Source organism: Danio aesculapii, chromosome 7 (assembly GCF_903798145.1).
Source record: "Danio aesculapii chromosome 7, fDanAes4.1, whole genome shotgun sequence".
Classification (NCBI taxonomy): Eukaryota; Metazoa; Chordata; class Actinopteri; order Cypriniformes; family Danionidae; genus Danio; species Danio aesculapii.
In genome coordinates, this window is record NC_079441.1 from 73399925 (window position 1) to 73421222 (window position 21298).

At 39.3% G+C, this 21298-nt stretch overlaps 2 protein-coding genes across 3 annotated transcripts; one reads left to right on the forward strand and one right to left on the reverse strand.

Annotated features, from left to right (window-relative positions):
• Positions 1-1826: 1826 nt before the first annotated feature.
• Positions 1827-15566, forward strand: si:dkey-46i9.6 (E3 ubiquitin-protein ligase TRIM58). Of its 2 annotated transcripts, none has more exons than XM_056462491.1 (7): positions 1827-1908; positions 5978-6671; positions 6849-6944; positions 8638-8871; positions 10273-10420; positions 11703-11729; positions 13372-15566. In XM_056462491.1, exons 2-7 carry the CDS (start codon positions 6024-6026, stop codon positions 13923-13925), a joined length of 1707 nt encoding a protein of 568 aa, XP_056318466.1. In that variant the 5' UTR covers positions 1827-1908; positions 5978-6023; the 3' UTR covers positions 13926-15566. The 2 variants fall into 2 exon arrangements, with proteins under 2 accessions (XP_056318466.1, XP_056318465.1); XM_056462490.1 differs by having other exon boundaries at positions 1837-1908; positions 5982-6671.
• Positions 15567-18189: 2623 nt separating this feature from the next.
• Positions 18190-20447, reverse strand: wu:fd46g04 (endonuclease domain-containing 1 protein). Its single transcript, XM_056462998.1, has 2 exons — positions 20127-20447; positions 18190-19476 (listed from the first exon to the last, which is right to left on the reverse strand). Exons 1-2 carry the CDS (start codon positions 20412-20414, stop codon positions 18940-18942), a joined length of 825 nt encoding a protein of 274 aa, XP_056318973.1. The 5' UTR covers positions 20415-20447; the 3' UTR covers positions 18190-18939.
• Positions 20448-21298: the final 851 nt, after the last annotated feature.

The window sequence follows — 21298 nt, forward strand, 5'->3', positions numbered from 1 at the left end:
TATAAAAGACTATGTTTAAATGAAGGATGCAGACAATTGCAATATATAGAAATATTGATTCATAGTTATGTATTATTATGTTATGTAATATTGATTCATATATATATGTATATGTATGTGTGTGTGTGTGTGTGTGTATGTGTATATATATATATATATATATATATATATATATATATATATATATATATATATATGTATATGTATATGTATATGAATCAAGTCTCATTCAGAAAGGACTATGCAACTAAATTCCAATTAGAGCTGCCGTTGACTCTATTTTCATTATATAAAAGTGAAATAAAACATCTGGTTTTATATTAATGTTAACATAAACACTCTGTGATCGTTCTGTTTGCCAAAGAAATGCAGCTGATTGTAGTAAGTTGCTAAAACTCAGTCTATAACCCTACAAAATATACTGTACATCTTGATTTATACATTGAAGGAATGTTCTGTCCTCTGTTTATGGGTGATATTGGCAATATGCATAAACTAAATGAAGAATATCATCTGTATATGTCGGATCATTGTTCATTTTTATAACCAGGGTTTCTATGTATGCTGAATTTCTCAATAAAATCAATCAATAACATGTGTTTGTCCCACCACATCATGAGTAAATGTGTAATGTGATGAGATACGGTATAGGATAAGACTTTATTGATGAACTTCTCATCACTACTAACTAGGCACAACCCTGCTTAGCTTCAGTCTGCGAAAATAGAATAAAACTATGTCATGCTGAGATGCATTACGCCATTATTTCTAATACGCTCAATGGTGCACAATGTAAACCAAAGCATATCACCACAGAGAAAGCACACCGTTTTATACTAATAATACTGTCTGGGAACCATCTTACTAACCTGAAGATATTTTTATAAACACTTTTTGTGAAGCTGAAAATATGCATTCCTGTGCTAAAGCTGAGCATGAATGCAACACAAAAATGCTGGGTTATTTGAAGCCAAATTGGGTAAAATATGGACTAACCCAAAGAGTTTTATTTATTGCATATCAGTGTATATATAATATATCAAACCTCTAGAGGTTGTCTATGGGATATATATCAATGGGAATCAGGCTCCCATGTCCCATATTCCCAGAAAGACACGTTCCCATTGTCTACAGTGACTATTACACTATCTTGAAAAAATTATATATTTATTGTTATTCAGAAAAGTAAATATCAGGAAAAATGAGTCTCAAAAACAGAAATATCTGATTATCATCCATGTTGCAGTTTACTTTACACTTGCCAAAGCAACGACTGGCGCATTTGTATTGCATTCCAAAGAGTTACGTTGTCAACAACATTGTGGAAAGAGAAATAATTCATGTGCTGACTGAATTATTAGATAGATAAACAGACAGACAGAAAGATGGATGGATAGATAGATAGATAGATAGATAGATAGATAGATAGATAGATAGATAGATAGATAGATAGATAGATAGATAGATAGATAGATAGACAGACAGACAGACAGATACGATAGATAGATAGATAGATAGATAGACAGACAGACAGACAGACAGACAGACAGATAGACAGACAGATAGACAGATGGACAGATGGATAGATAGATAGATAGATAGATAGATAGATAGATAGATAGATAGATAGATAGATAGATAGATAGATTCATTGTTGCTACTGTTTTTGATTATTTTGGTAACATTTTTCTGATGATGTTGCTAGTCTGATCAATTACTAAAGACATGCAACCCTGATCAGGACAGTCTGAAGGTCTGAGCAGTGTCTGGTGTCTGTGCTGTCAAAGTGAAACTAGGCTAAGGGGGCGGGCAGGGGATATTTCAGGAGAACAGGAGCGTCAGCTGTGCCACATGTCACTGCTGTCCAGAGCAGGTCCGACATTGGGATTCAACTACAACACACTGCTGGTGAGTCTCAGAAATGCTTGAATGAAGTTGATCCGAGAAACTGCATGTTCTGTGTGTCAAACAGCCAAAGCAATGTGTTGAAGATGTCTCTCTTTCCCAAATAATAACAGTGAATATAAATGGATTACTCTTGAGTTTAATAATCAGTCTTAAATTATAGTCCAAATTAGTTCAAATAAATTGCATGCATTTGTTCGCTTAATGGGGCAAAACTATTCCAAGCTGGACCGATACTGCTGGGAAGTTTGCTGACATCTCTATAATATGCATATATTATATATCTGATTTCTAGTTATTTTTATATATATTCTTTATTTTTCCTTTGTACAAGTGGACGTTTTGATGGCATCTGCTCATATAGTTTTATATTCGCATAAAATCGCAAACTTTGAATCAAATATTGATCTTAAAAAAACAAAAAGAAACTCATTTGTCCCCAAATAATAACAGTGAATATAAATTAATAACTCTTTTGTGTGTAATAATCAATCATTACAAGTAACAGGCGTTAAATGAGTTGCATGCAGGTGTTGTTTGTGAGTGTGGGAAGCCTGGTACTTTTGGACTAAAGATAATCTGTGGCTCTATGAATAGCCAGGCTTTACATATTCCTGAAGTCCTGCTGTGCTTCGTGTCGCTAAGAGCATAAACCAACAGCCGGAGCGCTAATCAAATAAAATTGACTCGGTATATTTAGCATACTGTCTATATACATACATGTGTGTATATATATATATATATATATATATATATATATATATATATATATATATATATATATATATATATATATATATACTGTCAATAATGCCACCAAGTGTGTTTAAAAACAGATTGTTATTTGGTCTGATCATACAAAACTCAATCTTCAATCTATTGGCAGAAATAAAGCTCAATCTTATATGAACTGCTGCGCACAATTTGGACAGTTTTATTTGTTGTGGAAGAAGAAAAACTAAACAGAGTCATTGTTTGAATGTAAAAGTACTGAAGATTGTAAGATCACGCTGTCTATGTAATATATATAGACGTAAAGTTTAAGTTTAAAACAACTGAGATCAAAATCCTCAGCTTTAACACATTGGTAGCATTTTGTTGTTAACCTTTTTACATCCTCATTATGTGCGGGTTATTTCTAAACTAATTTCGTGAGGATCACATGCTTATGATTGACCACAGCTGGTCCCGCATTAGCTAATACGTTATTCACCAATCAGACGAATCCTAACTCACCATATATAACCAGAGTTTCATACCTCAGGCCCCGTTTACACTAATACATTCTAGTTTTAAAACGCATAAGTTTTGCTATGGTTTCGCCATCCATCCACACTACGGCGGAGTTTTCGAGCACCAAAAACAGCTTTCTGAAAATGCTCAAGAGGCTGTTTTCATTTTAATCCGCTGCTGCTCCGTGTCAGTGTGGATGGGGGAAAATGGAGACATCTGAAAATGGAGGCGGGGCTGCAGACATTCGACTCTCTGATTGGGGCATTCTTCTCAATATTAAGTAGCCTACACACAGTTCAGTCCTGCAGCCTCTCCTTGTAAGTTCAGACTTCGCAAGTTTGATATGGAAAACAGACTCCTGAGGACACGTCAGGTAAATCTTCAAAGGGAACAGTATACTTTATAACTTCATTCAAATCACCCTGCTACGCCGTTTCACTATCTCAACAATAAAATGAACACATGATATGAGGAACTGCCTAGTTTCCTTTTGATATTAGCAACTTAACAGACACCAAACATGTTGCGGCTTCGTGTAGCTGCATATTAATATGCATATATCTTCACTGTATGCATATTTATAACAAAATGGAGCCTGAAACATCACTGCCTCCTTTTATTTTCATTGAAAACTGCAAAACATACACTCTCTTTTACTGAATATCAGTTTTAATACTCAATAATGGCCATTATAACAGTATAACGTACAATAAGTTTATACATCATAGGAAATAAAGGCAAGCAGTCAGTCAAATGTGCAGAATCAGTGTACACAGTTACATTAATTATTAACTTATCTTTGCGCTCAGCCAAAACACGTTACCTAAGAACAAGTACTAGATTCAAAAGACCAAAGTCGGGGAATATGTCCTTAGATATAGTGAACAAGATGAATTAAAGATCACGTTTAACAAATATAGTGAGATTAGATCCAGCGGTAGATCCTTGATGAACAGTCTGACGAGCACAGCTCTTATATGAGTGTATGTGGGGTCACGTGATGTGCATTTTCAGTGGTGTAGTGTAGACGGAGAGTTGTTCAGAAACGCTGGGTGAAACGCCAGTGTGGATGTGGATCGTTTGGAGAGAGGAAACCCACACAAGCATGGGAAAAACATGCAGACTCTGCTGTGAGGCAACAGTGCTAACCACTACAGTGCTAGCACTGTTGCCTCACAGCAGAGTCTGCATGTTTTGCTTTTGTGGGTTTTCCCCAGGTTCTCCGGTTTCCTCCCTCCATCCAAAGACATGCAACACAAGTACATTGACTAATCCAAAGAGGCATCATAGACGAACTCTTAGTCAGCTATCTCTCATAGCAATTCCCAACTCATTAGCCACAACAAGCAGGGGAGTTCTCCAGATCTACCTGAGCTCAAACTCTCATCTTGCCCTGCAAACGTGAAGGAGCCCCAGGCTCGAGGATCATATGAGCTTAGGGCTCTCTCCCGGGACAGCATGCCAAACACGCTTATAATCAATCATCAGCTAAGTGTGAACTCTTGAAGTAAACTTCATTACTCCTCAATAATTAAATTGAGCAAAGTCTCAGCTTATTAGTTTGAAGTACAGAGTTTTACTGAAGAAATACTATACCTATGATGAAGTCTGAGGTTTAATGTATTTGAGGAACAGGGAAGAGGGTCTTGCTCGAGTATTTGCCATCTATTCATAGCCAGGAGTGTTTAAATAGCCTGTCTGGCACTTCATCGTTTATAACATGTGCTTTTATCTAAAATGAAGACCACCTATAGATATTATACATTTCACTTGAGCTTCATCATAGTTAATTAATAAATAAAGAACATATGAACATGTCTGACCATATATAAAGCCACAAATCCAACTTTGACAAGTCAACTTTGACAATCTTTGAAAGGAGAGATTTTGGACATATCACTCATAGTGTGGGAAATAAGTATTGAAAACATTGTCATGGGAATTATATTTCTAAAGGAGCTGCAGACATGGAATTGAACCCGATTTTGGTAAAAACACAAACAATACAAACATAAAAATAAATCTGTAAAATGAGTTGTGTGTAATAACACTGGACTGACAGAAGGAGAAAGGGCTGAACTACTGAACTGTATTAAATACTTTATATAAAAGGCTTTTAAGCTTAAAGACGCCTCTCATATGGAGGAATGAAGCCTCCTGCATTGCTCAGGTGTGAGTTTCTCACAGGCTTCAACAGAGTGTCAAAACAGTGATGCTTCTGTGGGTCTCGTCTATAAAATCTGAGCTTTTTTCTGTATTCTCTATTGGATTCGGTTCAGGTGATTGGCTTGGCCATTCTGCAGCTTGATTTTCTTTCTCTGAAAGCATCTGAGAGTCTCCTTGGCTATGTTTTGGATCATTGTCTTGCTGAAATGTTTTCATCTTCATCCTCCTGCTAATGTAGATGTTGGACTGAAGCAGCTGATATTCATTTACACTGAGGAAGGGCAGAGGGTTGCTAAAGAACTACTCAGAGATTTCAGCCGCTGTCTGGGCTTTCACAGCCCAATTACACCTCCCTTTCTTCATGTGTTCAATACTTTTTTCCTATGCCATTTCATTTTATTACACAGAACTTCATTTGTAAATGAATTAGTTTTGTTTCCTTTGCATATTTGGATTTCTTTGGTTGTTATCAACATCCTGTGATATTTTCAAGTCAATGGCACCTTTAGAAAATGCTTTCTGAGAAAAAAATGCTGACATGTTTAATACTCATTTTCCCCACTGTATCAATTTCTGGCCAATCACAATCAAGAAGCATGCAATTTCCACAGAATAAAAGCTAAACAGATGTCCCGTTGTCTACGCTGTAACATATCATTATTTGTTTGCCTAGATAGCAGTGTACAGCTGTCCACAATTCCCCCCGTGTCTATGTGGGAATGGCATCTCCCAGCAGCATGTTGGCGGAGGAGCAGGTGCACTGTTCAATCTGTCTGGATGTGTTTACCAACCCTGTCTCCATCCCATGCGGACACAACTTCTGCATGGCCTGCATTGGAAGCTACTGGAAGTCCAGTGCTCTTTTCATGTGCCCGATGTGCAAAAAGACCTTCTTCAAGCAGCCCGACATCAGCATCAACACAGTGCTCCGAGAAATCGCTGAGAAGTTCAAGGAAATGAAAAGAAATCCTATTGTAAGTCTACAAAGTGCAACTCAACCGGACCCAATACCGAGCCCTGTGGAACTCCCCATTGAAATGCCCGAATTGATTCCTCCGAACGCACCGTGGGCTCAGGAGGTGTCCTGCGATGTGTGCACTGGCCCTCAGAGACGGGCCGTGAAGTCCTGCTTGGTTTGTTTGACGTCGTATTGTGAGGAGCATCTGAAGACGCACACCGTACGCTTCACCAAACACAAGCTGATCGAGCCCGTGCAGAACCTGGAGGACCGCATGTGTAAGAAGCACGAGCGGCTGCTGGAGCTCTTCTGTAAGAAGGATCAGACTATAGTGTGTGTGTTGTGCACAGAGATGGAGCACAGGGCACATTACACGATCCCCGTCGAGCGAGAGTGGGCCGAGAAGAAGGTGAGCATGCAGTGACTACATTTACGTGCGGACGAATAATACGACTATTTATAAATAATCAGAGTAAAGGCTAATGATGTGTACTAGCAAATTGTAAATGTTGATTTCACATGGACTTTCATAAGGATAAGCGGATCAAAAGCATCTCCCTTTCACATCTGTACCATGCATTGACAGGCATTACTGAGGAAAACTGAATCTGAAGTCCAGCAGATGATCCAGGACAGACTGAAGAAAGTTGATGATATCAAACACTCCATAGAGCTGAACAAAGTAAGTTGAAGTCTTCAAGTCTAAAGGCACTTAAAACAAGGTTGAATGCTGGTTGAAAGTTTGTACACATATCAAAATCACTAATTAATCCCAGTGGGCATCTTGATGCTAAAAAGGCATCAAAAATACATTGAAAAACATGTCAAGATCGATTTGATGTCAAAAATCTTGACATCTATTTGACATCCACACATCGATGCCCTTTTGACCACCCAAATAACTCAAAGTACAAATACAAAAAGTATTATGAGAACATTTTAATTCATCTGAGATCTTCAATTACAAATTTACGCTAGATTTTGTATCCCTATAACGCATGTAAACTATCTTGATGTCAAAACGACATCAAATTGGCATCAAATGATATGATAATATCAAATAATATTGGCGTCAACAGTCATTATAATTGATATTTGATGTATATTTTGACACCAATATTAGATTTCAATTCGATGTCTTTCTTACAATGCTTGTAAACTACCCTGATGTCAAAACAACGTCAAGTTGACATCAAACATTGGCATCAAAAAACACATCGTAATGATGTTTACGGCCACAGGGAAGAAGGAGGCGGAGAACCGACGAACTTTTAAATAAGTTTTAATGAGTAAATAAAACAAATGGATGGCAGCTCCTCACAGAGACTGCCGTCAAACTGAACGCAAAAGTAAAGCCATATGTCCGGGCCCGGTTCTCTCTCGGCTTTCTCTGCCATCGTTCCTCCTCTTACAGTCCAGAGCTCCTTCTGTGGGAACGGAATGAGGCCGTGGCGTAAGTGAATACACCTGTGACGCCAGCCTGATCTCACGAGAAAACGTAAGTATTTTACGTTTTGTCAGTTTAGTGGCGAATTCGTACAGGTTCGGTCGTACGAAATTGTACGATTTTTAAAAAGGAGGCGTGGCACCTAACCACACCCCTAAACCCAACCGTCATTGGGGGATGAGCAATTCGTACTAAATTGTACGAATTAGATCGTACGAATTAATACGAATTAACCACTAAATCAGAAAGTTACGAATTGCCGTGAGATTGTGTTGGTGACGCACACCCGCCTTGAGTCTCCGTGAGGAGCTGTCGTCCGTTTGTTTTATTTTCTTATTAAAACTTGTTAAAAGTTCGTCGGTTCTCCGCCTCCTTCCCGGCGGCCAGGTGGCCGTAAACTTCATTACAATGTGTTTTTTGACGCCAATGTTTGATGTCAACTTGTCCGTAAACTCCATTACACAGATCAATCGATTAACAAGACAGTCCTGTAATCGATTTTTTACATGTTTTTAATGCCATTTTGACGTCGTTTTGACATCAAGGTAGTCAATTAACATCAAATCAACTTGTATTTTTTATGGTCTATTTATTAACGCAAAGTTAAATAAGGAAATATATTGCCATGTAACACATTGCACTGTCATGCATATTACATTTCAAAATTAATGGTTTACATTAAGTGGCCTCTCCCTATTCCCACCTCTGTATTGTTCTGCAATACATTATGAACCCAGTAAGAACACTGTATTTATTTTCTTTGATGCAAGTACATATCAGTTGAGGCCACCTAATATAAAGTGAGACCACTGAATCTTGCTACTAAAATGTTTCAACGGCAGTCAAAATTAAAAGTTGCACAAGCCTTTTCACCCAAATATTAGCATATCTGCCTGTTCGGATCAGTGTATTTTTCTCTTGAACACAGAGTGGCGCTCAGCGGGAGGTGGAGGACAGCATGCAGGTGTTTTCAGACCTGATCCGAGCGCTCCAGAAGACTCAGGCCGAGCTGGTGCTGGACATCGAGGAGAAGCAGAGGAAAACCGAGAGCAGAGCTAATGAACAAATCCAGGAGCTGGAGCAGGAGATCACAGTGCTGAAGACCAGGAACCAGGAGTTAGAGTATCTGTCACACACTGAAGACCACATACACTTCCTGCAGGTGAAGCAGTTATAATTAATAAGTGCACAATAATAAGTCTTCACAGGGGCGGCACGGCAGCTCAGTGGTTAGCACTGTGGCCTCACAGCAAGAATGTCGCTGGTTCGAGTCCCGGCTTGGTCAGTTGGTGTTTCTGTGTGGAGTTTGCATGTTCTGTCCATGTTGGCGTGGGTTTCCTCCGGGTGCTCTGGTTTCCCCCACAGTCCAAACACATGCGCTATAGGGGAATTGATGAACTAAATTGGCCGTAGTGTATGAGTGTGTGTGAATGACTGTGTATGGGTGTTTCGCAGTACTGGGAATATATAAATAAAATATATGCAGTTAGCATATTGGCAGTTCATTCCGCTGTGGCAACCCCTGATGAATAAGGGACTAAGCCGAATGTATGAATGAATGAATGAGTCTTCACTATCAGTTTTATCTGTGTATCTGAAATGAAAAAATAACTTGCATGACTGATTATGCTTATAAGGTTGTCCAAACATTTTGTAAACGACAATGTTAAAGGCACAAGATGTACTTATGGCTACTAAAGGGAGTGTATTTACAACTAGTGATGTTCCAATACACTTTTTTCCTTCCCGATTCTGATACCTGAGCTCAGAGTATCGGCCGATACTGACTACTGAACCGATACCTGAGCTCAGAGTATCGGCCGATACTGACTACTGAACCGATACCTGAGCTCAGAGTATCGGCCGATACTGACTTCTGAACTGATACCTGAGCTCAGAGTATCGGCCGATACTGACTACTGAACCGATACCTGAGCTCAGAGTATCGGCCGATACTGACTACTGAACCGATACCTGAGCTCAGAGTAACGGCCGATACTGACTTCTGAACTGATACCTGAGCTCAGAGTATCGGCCGATACTGACTTCTGAACCGATACCTGAGCTCAGAGTATCGGCCGATACTGACTACTGAACCGATACCTGAGTGTGTATTTGCAGATGTGTGTACTACTAGCTTTGTATAAATTGACAGTAAAGTTGCTTCAGTCTTATCCAATAAACCAATATCTACAGTGAAGTAGAGTATTTTTATTATCAGACATTCTACAGTAATATTATTTACTGTACTTTACTGAAAGTTCAGCCACAAATCATCAAAATAAATAATCGTTTACAATAAATGTGTTGGAGAAGCGAAGGAGAACTGACTCTGGGTTAAACAAAGCTAGCAGGTATAATTCTCATCTAAAAAGATGATATCGGATCTGTTTTATAGTTATAAAATATTCGCAGATGCCAGAATTGTTGCGGTATCGGCGAGTATTTCCGATATCGGTATCGGAACGACCCTATTTACAGCAAACAAAGGCATATTTTGATGAGGGTGGAATCGTGGTCTTCACCATTCAAGTATTTGTTTTATGTCTGTCGTCTCTTCCAGAACTTTCCCTCACTGATGGCTCACCCACATACTAAAGACTGGTCTGAGATCTGTGTGCACGCCGATCCGTGTGTCGGCACCATCAGGAGAGCAGTGCTCAAACTGGAGGAGACTCTGACTGAAGAAGTGGAGAAACTGGCAGAAGCAGGTATAAACTGCTGCGATACATAACACATTCAATATGGGTTTTACTAATGCACAGTATCATGAGGGCCAGATTTCAGCATCTCTGCACTTAATCGTATTGCATTGGCACTTAAGATAATAATAATAACATCTACTATATTACTGTGTTGGATTACACTGAAAAACATGCTTGCTTTCTTAGAGGTTTTGTCTTGTTCCTAGTCAAAACATTCTTAAATCTAGCACATTCTTGACAGGTAAAAATGTCTTGTTTTCAGAAATATTAAATCCAAATTAAATGATTTTTTTAACTTAAAACAAGCAAAATAACTAAATATATGTTAAATATATGTATTTATACAACAGTTCTGTCTGGTTCTCGAATCTGATTGGCTGATAGTCGTGGGATATTCTGCAATAACAGCACTCATACAGCCTCCTCACCCTTCTGTATTACTCCGCCCACATAGAGTGACAGCAGATCAATAAACTCACTACAGTTTGACAAATATTGCAGCTGTTGGGCAACATAATCTACTTTTGAGGCTTTTTTAGGCGAGAGTGTTGTTGTTTAGATTGTAACTATGCAGTTTATTTATAAAGATAGTGCCTATTTTAAATGTTTATAATTTCTGAGACTCTGTCACACTGAGCAGAGCAAAGACGGTTGATGTTCTGCCACAAGATGGGGACAGAGACCTCATAATAAGCCCTTAGGGGAGAAAAACTCTAAAGTGACGTTGGCGAATGAGCAACAGTCAGCTGCAGATGTTAATGAACGACGAAAGAAAGTAGTTCCTTTTACACAAGGAATTTTGAGACACGATTGTGCCGTCGAACTGTTTTATAAACGCAATATTACACGAGTAGCAGTGCTATATGGCTGTATATTGGCACCAGTGGGGGACACTAAAGGGGGTCACACACCGTATGCGCCACTCCGGTGTGTGACCCCCTTAAGGCACTCGGCCTGCAGCCTTGAGACAATGCACGCCTCTCACCAGTGCCGATATACAGCCATATCGCACTGCTACTCGTGTGATATTTAGATTGTCATTTTTAGTTTAGCACATCACATTAAACTAAATGCAAATTAGAAGTAATATGTCTTCAGTAAGTAGCTGAAATTAAGTAAAGAGAAAAAGATTAATAATAAAGAATTAAGAATTAAATTAATTTATACAATGTTATGCAGAGAATTCTGCAAAAGTCCATTCACGGTTATTGACTGTGTATAGGAAGGTAACTTAGTTGAGGAGGTAACAGATTTTTTACAGTGTGTGTATTTCTGTTATTCTTCACAGAGCTGAGGAGGGTTCAGAAGTACTCAGGTAAAGTTCTCTTCTACTTTTGATCTGTCAAATATCACTAATGTATTTATGTCTTCCTGCTCTGTAATTAACCCGGAATTAGATGTAGTATTGATTAAGTTACCCATTAGGGCCAGACAGTATCTGTGGGCATTTTCTGCTATTTCTGTGCAGAATTTTGTAAATAAATAAATAAATAAATAAATAAATCTTACAATTAAGGCTTACAGTGCAAATCCAATTAGATCCACTTGTTTGGTAAACAAAGCAAGTCTCTCTTATAATAAATCTAAATAGCAGAAAATATTACTTTACAAACTGTATTGTAAATAAGTCATATATATACACGTTTGCATATTATTTAATAACAATATTGAAAACGAAATAAAAACGGACAAATAAAACCCATCTCTTCTGGAATCACCAGAACAAAACCAGCCACCCCTTAATTCTCTGAGCTCTACTACACACTTGTTGTGTATTGCCTCTTCTTGTTGAATCTCTGAATGCCTGCTCACTTATAAGTCGCTTTAGTCAATAAAGTGTCTGTGTGGGCCTACCCATTACATAGTGTTTTATTAATGTCTACCCCAACCCTAAACCTACAGTAGCATAAAAACCAAACCCAGGCTCATTCTGAAAATGTACCCCATACATTTCTGGAGATCACGAAATACATCCCAGTGGCTACTTTTTTTGCGGTTTTTGTTTTTGCAAATCCACCAGAGGGTGCTGTGTATGCTTTTGAGATCTCAAATTTCCCTCGCGAGCGCCATTCCCACCTGCTGTTCTTGCGTAAATTCACCAGAGGGTGCTGTGTATGCTTTTGAGATCTCAAATTTCCCACGCGAGCGCCATTCCCACCTGCTGTTCTTGCGTAAATTCACCAGAGGGTGCTGTGTATGCTTTTGAGATCTCAAATTTCCCTCGCGAGTGCCATTTGCACCTGCTGTTCTTGCTTAAATCCACCAGAGGGTGCTGTGTATGCTTTTGAGATCTCAAATTTCCCTCGCGAGTGCCATTCGCACCTGCTGTTCTTGCTTAAAGTCACCAGAGGGTGCTGTGTATGGTTTTGTCGACTGACCCACCCTCCTCCTTCGTTAAACACAACCAATAGTGTTTTAAAAAGCACCAACTGACCCGTCCACCCCCTTCCCTAAACCCAACCGATGGTCACCTGATTTTTTCCACGTTTTCACCCTGTTATTTACTTGTATGTTTTATTTTTTATGCCTTTTGTTTTTTGTCTTACCCACTCTATGAGACGGTTCTTTGCCAGACTCAAATTCTATAGTCACGGTCAACTCCTCTCTGCATCTCAAGTCTGCCGACGTACATGGTGAGCTACTGGACAAACTGGTAACAGCGGGAAAGCCGTCTGTATGGAGGTAATTGGTCAGCTGGTAAGCCCGAAAAGGAACAGCTCCATTCCATCCCGTAGCGTTCACTTTAAAGACCAAATGCAGCCATACTGTACGTACCTCTGGCTACATAATTTGTAATCTCCAGAAATGTATATAGGATGAAGTATGAGCCTATGTTGGTAAAAACAGTAACGATTGTTGTACAGTGTCACAAAGACCATGCTATATTGACGTATCCACAGCTGTATCCTTCTAGACTTTCCCCTCAGTCTAACTCATGAATGATGTTCCCTATGTAGTGGACGTGACCTTTGACCCAGACACGGCGAACCCTTGGCTCCAGCTGTCAGAGGATGGTCATCAGATGCGTCACCTGGGCTCGTGGCAGGACCTGCGGGATGCTCCGGAGCGTTTCGACACGGTGGTGATCACTCTGGGCCGACAGGGCTTCTGCTCCGGCCGCCGCTACTGGGAGATTCAGGTGGGCGAGAAGGACGACTGGTACCTGGGGGTCGCCCGGGGGTCGGTCAACAGAAAGGGCAGGATCTCGGTGAGTACGACTCAGGGTTACTGGGCTCTGGCGATGAAGAAGGGCCAGGAGTACAGGGTCTCGTCCTCTCCACCGCTGCTGGTCTCCATTGAACCCAAACTCAAGAGAGTGGGCGTCTATGTGGACTACGAGGAAGGACAGGTGTCGTTTTATGATGTGCAAAACAAGAGTCACATCTACACCTTCATGGACACGTTCAAAGACAAGCTCTTTCCGTTCTTCTACCTGTACTGCTGCGATAAAGCCTCCGATACCATGATCATCTGCCCCGTTCAGGAGATGCCGCATACTAAACAGTGCTGAGTACTCCCGCTGATTTAAATACTGTAGTAATATAGAGTTCAAGACAGAATTATTAGCAGAATTATTATTCCTTCAGCGACTGCTGTTTGATTATCATGAAGAAATAAATAGGAGCTGAAAAATAGCCTAACAATGACAATAGTTGTGAAAGAGTGCAGCATAACATTACGACATTTTGACGAACTGAAACTAACATTTTAAGTGACAAAAAACTCTGATAGTCCACAGCAGGGTTGTCAGATCCAGTTCCTGGAGTGCCGCAGCTCTGCACATTTTAGCTTTAACCCTAATTAAACACACCTGATCAAACATAATTGGGTCCTTCAGGCTTGTTTGAAACCTACAGGTAAGTGTGTTGAAGCAGGGTTGGAACTAAACTGTCCAGAGCTGCGGCCCTCCAGCAACTGGATTTGACACCTGTGGTCCACAACTTGGGCAAATAAACAAACAAACATTGAAATTCAAGATATTCCATAAATTCCGAGACCTGTGGGAATTGAATGGTTTAGTTGTGGTGATTCTACAGTTGCTATGGTAACACAACAACTACAGTAATTGATCAGTTGTGTTGATTCTACAGTTGCTATAGCAACACAACAACTACAGTAATTGATCTGTTTTGGCGATTCTGCAGTTGCTATGGTAACAACTACAGTAATTGATCTGTTGTGGTGATTCTGCAGTTGCTATGGTAACAACTACAGTAATTGATCTGTTGTGGTGATTCTGCAGTTGCTATGGTAACACAACAACTACTGTAATTGAAATGTTGTGGTGATTCTACAGTTGCTATGGTAACACAGCAACTACAGTAATTGATCTGTTGTGTTGGTTCTACAGTTGCTATGGTAACACAACAACTACAGTAATAGATCTGTTGTGTTGGTTCTGCAGTTGCTATGGCAACACAGCTACTACAGTAATTGATCTGTTGTGTTGGTTCTACAGTTGCTATGGCAACACTACAACTACAGTAATAGATCTGTTGTGTTGGTTCTGCAGTTGCTATGGCAACAAAACTACATTAATTGATCTGTTGTGTTGATTCTGCAGTTGCTATGGTAACACAACAACTACAGTAATTGATCTGTTGTGTTGATTCTACAGTTGCTATGGCAACACAGCTACTACAGTATTTGATCTGTTGTGTTGATTCTACAGTTGCTATGGCAACAAATCAACTACATTAATTGATCTGTTGTGGTGATTCTAGTTGCTATGATAACACAGCAACTGCAGTAATATAAACAGTTGACCCGATAGGCTATTACAGGGTATATTAAACCACAATACAGTTAACTGTAGGGAAATCTAAAGTATACTACTACAGGTTATCAATTCACTATAAATATTACTATAATATGCTGGAGTACTCAATAACGAAGAGTTGTAAGCACTATATAATTTTATATGGTATGGTTTGATTTACTATAAATTACTGTAGTATTTTTTTATCTGGGCTGCTTTCTTTATTGAATGTTTTGTCTGATATTTCCACATAATAATGCTGTTGATTTGATTGCATGGCCACAAACTGCCAGAACAGTCAAAGAAATTTTAATTCCTAATCCTCCATGTTTGTGCATTTGTACTTGTATGTGTAGAAGTGTATGTTGAAATAAACATGTAAAGCAGTGTAAATGTGTTGATCACATCTGTTTCCACAGATTAAGCTACTAATATACCACCACAAGCTGTAATAATAATAATAATAATTAAAGTGATACCTTTATGTTTTTGAATTTTCTTGAGCACTTGCATGATTATTCTGTAGATTCAGTATTATTAGATATTATGGTCTTAAATAAGTAGCTCACATGCCGAAAAAGTGTGGTCATCCCTGCTTTAGATGTTGGGACTAGAAACAAGACTCTAAGCAAGACAAGCACTGCAGTGCAGATATTTTTACTGTGTGTTATGAGTCTTCAACAGCGTCTGACTCTTCAATCCAGGAGCTCTTCTGCTTTGTGAAGACTTCACTAACACATTTTCATCTCATCATCCATTGTCAGGAGTTTTATCAGACCTGACACACATTTTCCTCCCCATTCAGACTCGAGCACACGCTGCAGAAAATGACTAACGCAGAAATACACGTGAGTATGACACTCAGCACTCTGCACTAATCAAAGCAAGCACACTCGGCGCATTTGCATATTTAAATCCTTCACCTGCACGATTTACATGGAGGACGACTCAAAGATCCTGAGCTCTTCGAGACAGTTTGCTCTGTGTGTCAGTAAAAAGATGAGCTTTCTCAAAGACAACGATTATAATGAAACACCTTTGAGTAAGAACACAAACTATATCAGGTTATTTCCTAAAATTGTTTGTGTATTTGGTGACATTTTGTCTATTAAAGGTAATAAATGTTAACTTAAAGATTATTTTAACAATCAAAAACAATTAACAATCAGGTGTTCCCTATCACATTGAAGCATTTTGCATTGTTCATTCAGTTTCTTTCAGCTTAGTCCTTTTATTCATCAGGGGTCGCCACAGTGGAATGAACCTCCAACTATTTCAGCATATATTTTACACAGCGAATGCCCTTCTAGCTGCAACCCAGTACTGGGAAACACCCATACACAATCATTCACAATAAAACACTACGGCCAGTTTACTTGATCAATTCCCCTATAGCGCATGTGTTTGGACTGTGGGGGAAACCGGAGCACCCGGGGGAAACCCACGCCAACTGACCAGGACTCGAACCAGCAACCACTGAGCCACCATGTCGGCCCCTATTTTGCATTATTTTACAGTAATAATAGATGTAGTTTACTGTAAATTATACATTTGTTGTTTGCTATTTTAAGCAAAATGGATAGAAAATGCTTGAAGTGAACCTGCAATTGTGGACTCGATTGGTTTCGAGTGTGGTCCTGAAAAATCTTGGTTCGACAGGGCTATCTAGCCCTTCCCCTTAGCCCTCTGCCTTCGAGCTAAAGAGAATTGGGACAAGGGGTAGGGCGAGGGGGTAGAATTGGGATTGGGTCTAAACTTGCTGTATGTAAATGCAGGACATTGCAAGGGTGCATCTCGCTATTAGTTCTACTCGATCTTAGTGCGGCATTTGACACCATTGACCATGGTATCCTTATTAATCGCTTAAAGTCTACAGGTGTCCAGGGACAGGCCCTACAATGGTTTAAGTCATACTTATCTGACCGTTACCAGTTTGTAAATATAAATGGACAGCCTTCACAAATCAGCCCAGTAAAATACGGGGTGCCTCAAGGATCAGTTTTAGGCCCTTTGCTGTTTACAATATACATGCTACCCCTGGGAGACATTATTAGAAGACATGGGATCAGCTTTCACTGCTATGCAGATGATACTCAACTATATATTTCAACTAAACCTGACGAGACGTCTAATCTGTCCAAGCTAACTGAGTGTATTAAAGATGTTAAAGACTAGATGACCAACAATTATCTTCTCTTAAACTCAGACAAAACAGAATTATTACTTATTGGGCCTAAATCCTGTACACAGCAGATCTCACAACTCGATCTACAATTAGAGGGATACAAAGTTAGCGTTAGCTCTACTATAAAAGATCTGGGTGTCATATTAGACAGCAATTTAACTTTTAAAAATCATATATCCCATGTCACAAAAACTGCTTTCTTTCATCTGAGAAATATAGCTAAGTTACGAAGTATGCTATCCATCTCAGATGCAGAAAAGCTAGTCCATGCTTTTATGACTTCTAGGCTGGACTACTGTAATGCACTGTTTGCTGGCTGCCCAGCATCCTCTATTAACAAACTTCAGCTAGTACAAAATGCAGCTGCCAGAGTTCTTACCAGGTCTAGAAAATTTGATCACATCACCCCAATGTTATCCTCCTTACACTGGCTGCCTGTTAAGTTTCGTATTGAATTTAAAATATTGCTCCTTACATATAAAGCTTTAAATAATCTAGCTCCTGTTTATCTAACCAATCTTCTGTCTCGCTACAATCCAACTCGCTCTTTAAGATCTCAAAACTCAGGGCTTCTGGTAGTACCTAGAATAGCAAAGTCGAATTGAATTGACATGGGATGTAAATCAAAAATGTTTGTGTGTGCATGAACAGTGCCTAATCTTGTGTACCCAAACTAAAACTAAATTAAAGCTGAAAACTGGAAGCAAGATTAGGTCTGCCTTTCCACTGGCATCTTGTAGGACTTAAACCCTGAGTGAGAAGGTCATTGCGATGTCTGTGTGTTGGACGAATCAAGGAACAGGAGACACGCAATGCGTTAAAAAGCTTTAATTGAATTTCACACAACACAGATGTATGACTGCAGATATATATTCTACATCTGTGCTTACTGATTATAAACTAAGCATATTTGAAGACTGATATATTAGAAATACATCCAGGTAAAGTCTCAGTTGAATTATTCGCCCTCCTGTGAGTTTTGTCTTCTGTTCATCTTCAAATATTCCCCAAATGATGTTGAACAGATTCAGGAATTTCTCATGGTATTTCCTATAATATTGTTTTCTTCTGGAGAAAGTCTTACTTGTTTTATTTCGGCTAGAATAAAAGCAGTTCTTAGTTGTTTTAAGGTGAATATTATTAGCCCCTTTAAGCAATATTAGTTTTGGATTGTCTCCAGAATAAACCACTGTTATACAATGACTTGCCTAATTACCCTAACTTTACCCTAATTACCCTAGTGAAGCCTTTAAATGTCACTTTAAGCTGAATACTAGTGTCTTGAAGAATATCTAGTCTAATATTATGTGCTGTCATCATGATAAGGAGAAATCAGTTATTACAGATGAGTTATTAACACTAGTATGATTAGAAATGAGTTGGGCGGTAAATATGGAGGAGGGCTAATAATTCTGATTTCAACTGTGTATCGGCTGTATTTCTAAACAAAAGCAAATCACGTTTCCATGATGTCTCTCAAGAGTGTCAAGAAACAGGACAGGAGATGGATATGATCATCTTATGATTAGACAGAAGCTTGCAGATCACTGCTGTGCAGATTTATTATGCGCATGCAGATGATCAGTTACATGGATTTGCACTCCTGGTAGTTTTGGACGTCCTTGGTACGCTTGGAAATATTTTTATTTCATAATAGCTTTTGAGCAGGGTCTCAAGGTCTTGAACAGTCTTTTGCTCCACTTGCTGGTTGTTGTTCGGTCCAAAGTAGGCCTTCCCTATGTAGACATCAGTGTTGTCTAGACAGCAGGTGGCTCTCCAGAAAAACTCGGACACTGTGATTTTATTATTAACTTTTGGTGCATTTGTGTCAGGAGCGACACCAGCCACCACATACGCCTCTTTACAGGATTGCAGGTCTTTAATCACAGCTTCCTCATGTTCCTTCCACTGGCCCTTATTAAATTTGGGGTCCTGCGGAGCGGCGTTGGTCAGGGTGGAGGTGGCCAGCATGGCCAGATGATTGTAGGTGTGCATCACTGGATAAACATGACCTTTGTCCTTTTGAGAAGCAACATAATCCCTATTCACAGCCTGATTAGGACCAATGTTTTTATTATAGCCCTTAGGCTGCATGCATGGCTCTGTCTCTCCATCCAGCTGAAGGAAACAAGACAAAAGCAACAAAATAAATACACTTCATTAACAAACATTAATCAACAGTCTACAGACTCCTAATATGTATACAGATGAAGGCAGAAGTATTCGCCCCCCTTTTAATTCTTTGTACATTTTTTAAATATTACCAAATGATATCTAACAGAGCAAGGAAATGTTCACAGTATGTCTGACAATATTTTTTCTTCTGAAGAAAGTCTTATTTTATTTCAGCTAGAATAAAAGCAGTTTAAAATTAAAAATAAAACATTTTAGGGACAAAATGATTAGCCCCTTGAAGCTATGTTTTTTTTTTTCGATAGTCTAGGTTTAAGGAATGAGGAGTCTGTCGATTGGCCGGCCCAGTAAGTCATTCAGTCATTCAGCCAGTCAGACAGAGTCTCGGTTGACAGCGGCCTCTGCTGGGTTTACGCGAGAACAGCGGGTGCGAACGGCACTCGCGAGAAATTTGAGATACAAAAAAAGCACACGCAGTGGACTCTCGTGAATTCTTGAAAACAAAAACTGCAAAAATACGTACCTCCCAGGACATATTTCGCGGTCTCCAGAAATGTCTACGGGACTCAGAATGAGCCTGGGTTGCATTATATCGTTAATCTTGCTCTTATAACATGGATATAAACGATTCTTACCTGTGGTTCGACGTACCAAACATCACATCTCCCAGTTGATTCTTTGCCAAACACATACGCAGAGTAGATGGGGATCTTCCAGGTTGTGCTGTACAAAGTGGCGTAAAGAAACTTTTGCACATCATCTTCATCCCACAGACACTGGCAGATGTGTTGGACTGAGACACCCGTCGGTGCTTTGAACGCAGGAGGAGTGTTGTCCAAGAAGTACTGGTCGCATTTGGTAAAGTCATTTAAAACTTCACTGAGAGTGAAAAGAGGCAAGAGGAGAAACACAAGAGTCTTCATGATGAATCTCAGACGGCAGAACCAGAAAGTGTGTCTGCTTCAGAGATGAGATTGCAGAGCGGTTAACACTGCCCTTTATACAGTTTGAGATTTACATAGCTGAAGTGAGATTTACATATTACTGTAACCGTTTGATGATATGGCCAAACTTTATCTATGCAATTTAAATATCTGACGTTGACACAGAGTAAGCTCATCACAGAAGCCTTTACTTGAGATGTAGATATTTGTCTCAAGTTGCCGTTGACCAGAAAGCCAGCAGGTGTAGGTGGAAACGTTACTCTTTTTAGCTATGTGCTAAACATCGTAGATACTTATTGCATTTAAACAGATGGTCTCTGTTTATTTTGATGGTCACATTTTGTGCATTTTGATTATAAGCAGTCTTGCGATCGATCAAACTGTATGAGGAGACTCAACAAACAGTATCCTGTTCAATTCAAGTTTATTTGTATAGCACTTTTACAGTGATTATTGTTTCAAAGCAGCTTTACAAAAGGGTGCACATCATTGCATTACAACTCAGTTATATAACTCAGTTTTTTTACCTCACTTTGTTATTATTGTTCATTTATTCGTTTGCCGGACATTAGATCTGAATTTAGAAATAGTTTCGAAACATATTTTTGTGCCTAACAAACTAAATGAATTCTGTATAGGCTAATGAATGTCTGTGTGTACAACACGTTTCCCTATCCACGAGAGTAAAAGGGAAAGTAAAGAATGCGGAGGCTCGTCTCTCATTCTCGCGCTGCAGATGCTCTCGCTAGTGAAGTGTTCAGTTTTTACACTTACAAAGTCGCCATGTAAATAGCAAATGTGCTATGGCGTGACGCAACTGACTCTTAAAGGGAATGGGAGATGAGACTCTGATTGGTTTATTC

What these genes read in the sequence shown, in the direction of transcription:
- si:dkey-46i9.6 (XM_056462490.1), top strand. Translation starts at nt 1,852, where the DNA reads ATGTCACTGCTGTCCAGAGCAGGTCCGACATTGGGATTCAACTACAAC. An exon ending in ACCACATACACTTCCTGCAG is followed by an intron (nt 8,872 to 10,272) that starts GTGAAGCAGTTA and finishes CGTCTCTTCCAG; the next exon opens with AACTTTCCCTCACTGATGGC. An exon ending in GAGGGTTCAGAAGTACTCAG is followed by an intron (nt 11,730 to 13,371) that starts GTAAAGTTCTCT and finishes TTCCCTATGTAG; the next exon opens with TGGACGTGACCTTTGACCCA.
- wu:fd46g04 (XM_056462998.1), bottom strand. Translation starts at nt 20,414, where the DNA reads ATGAAGACTCTTGTGTTTCTCCTCTTGCCTCTTTTCACTCTCAGTGAA. An exon ending in TTTGGTACGTCGAACCACAG is followed by an intron (nt 19,477 to 20,126) that starts GTAAGAATCGTT and finishes TGTTTCCTTCAG; the next exon opens with CTGGATGGAGAGACAGAGCC.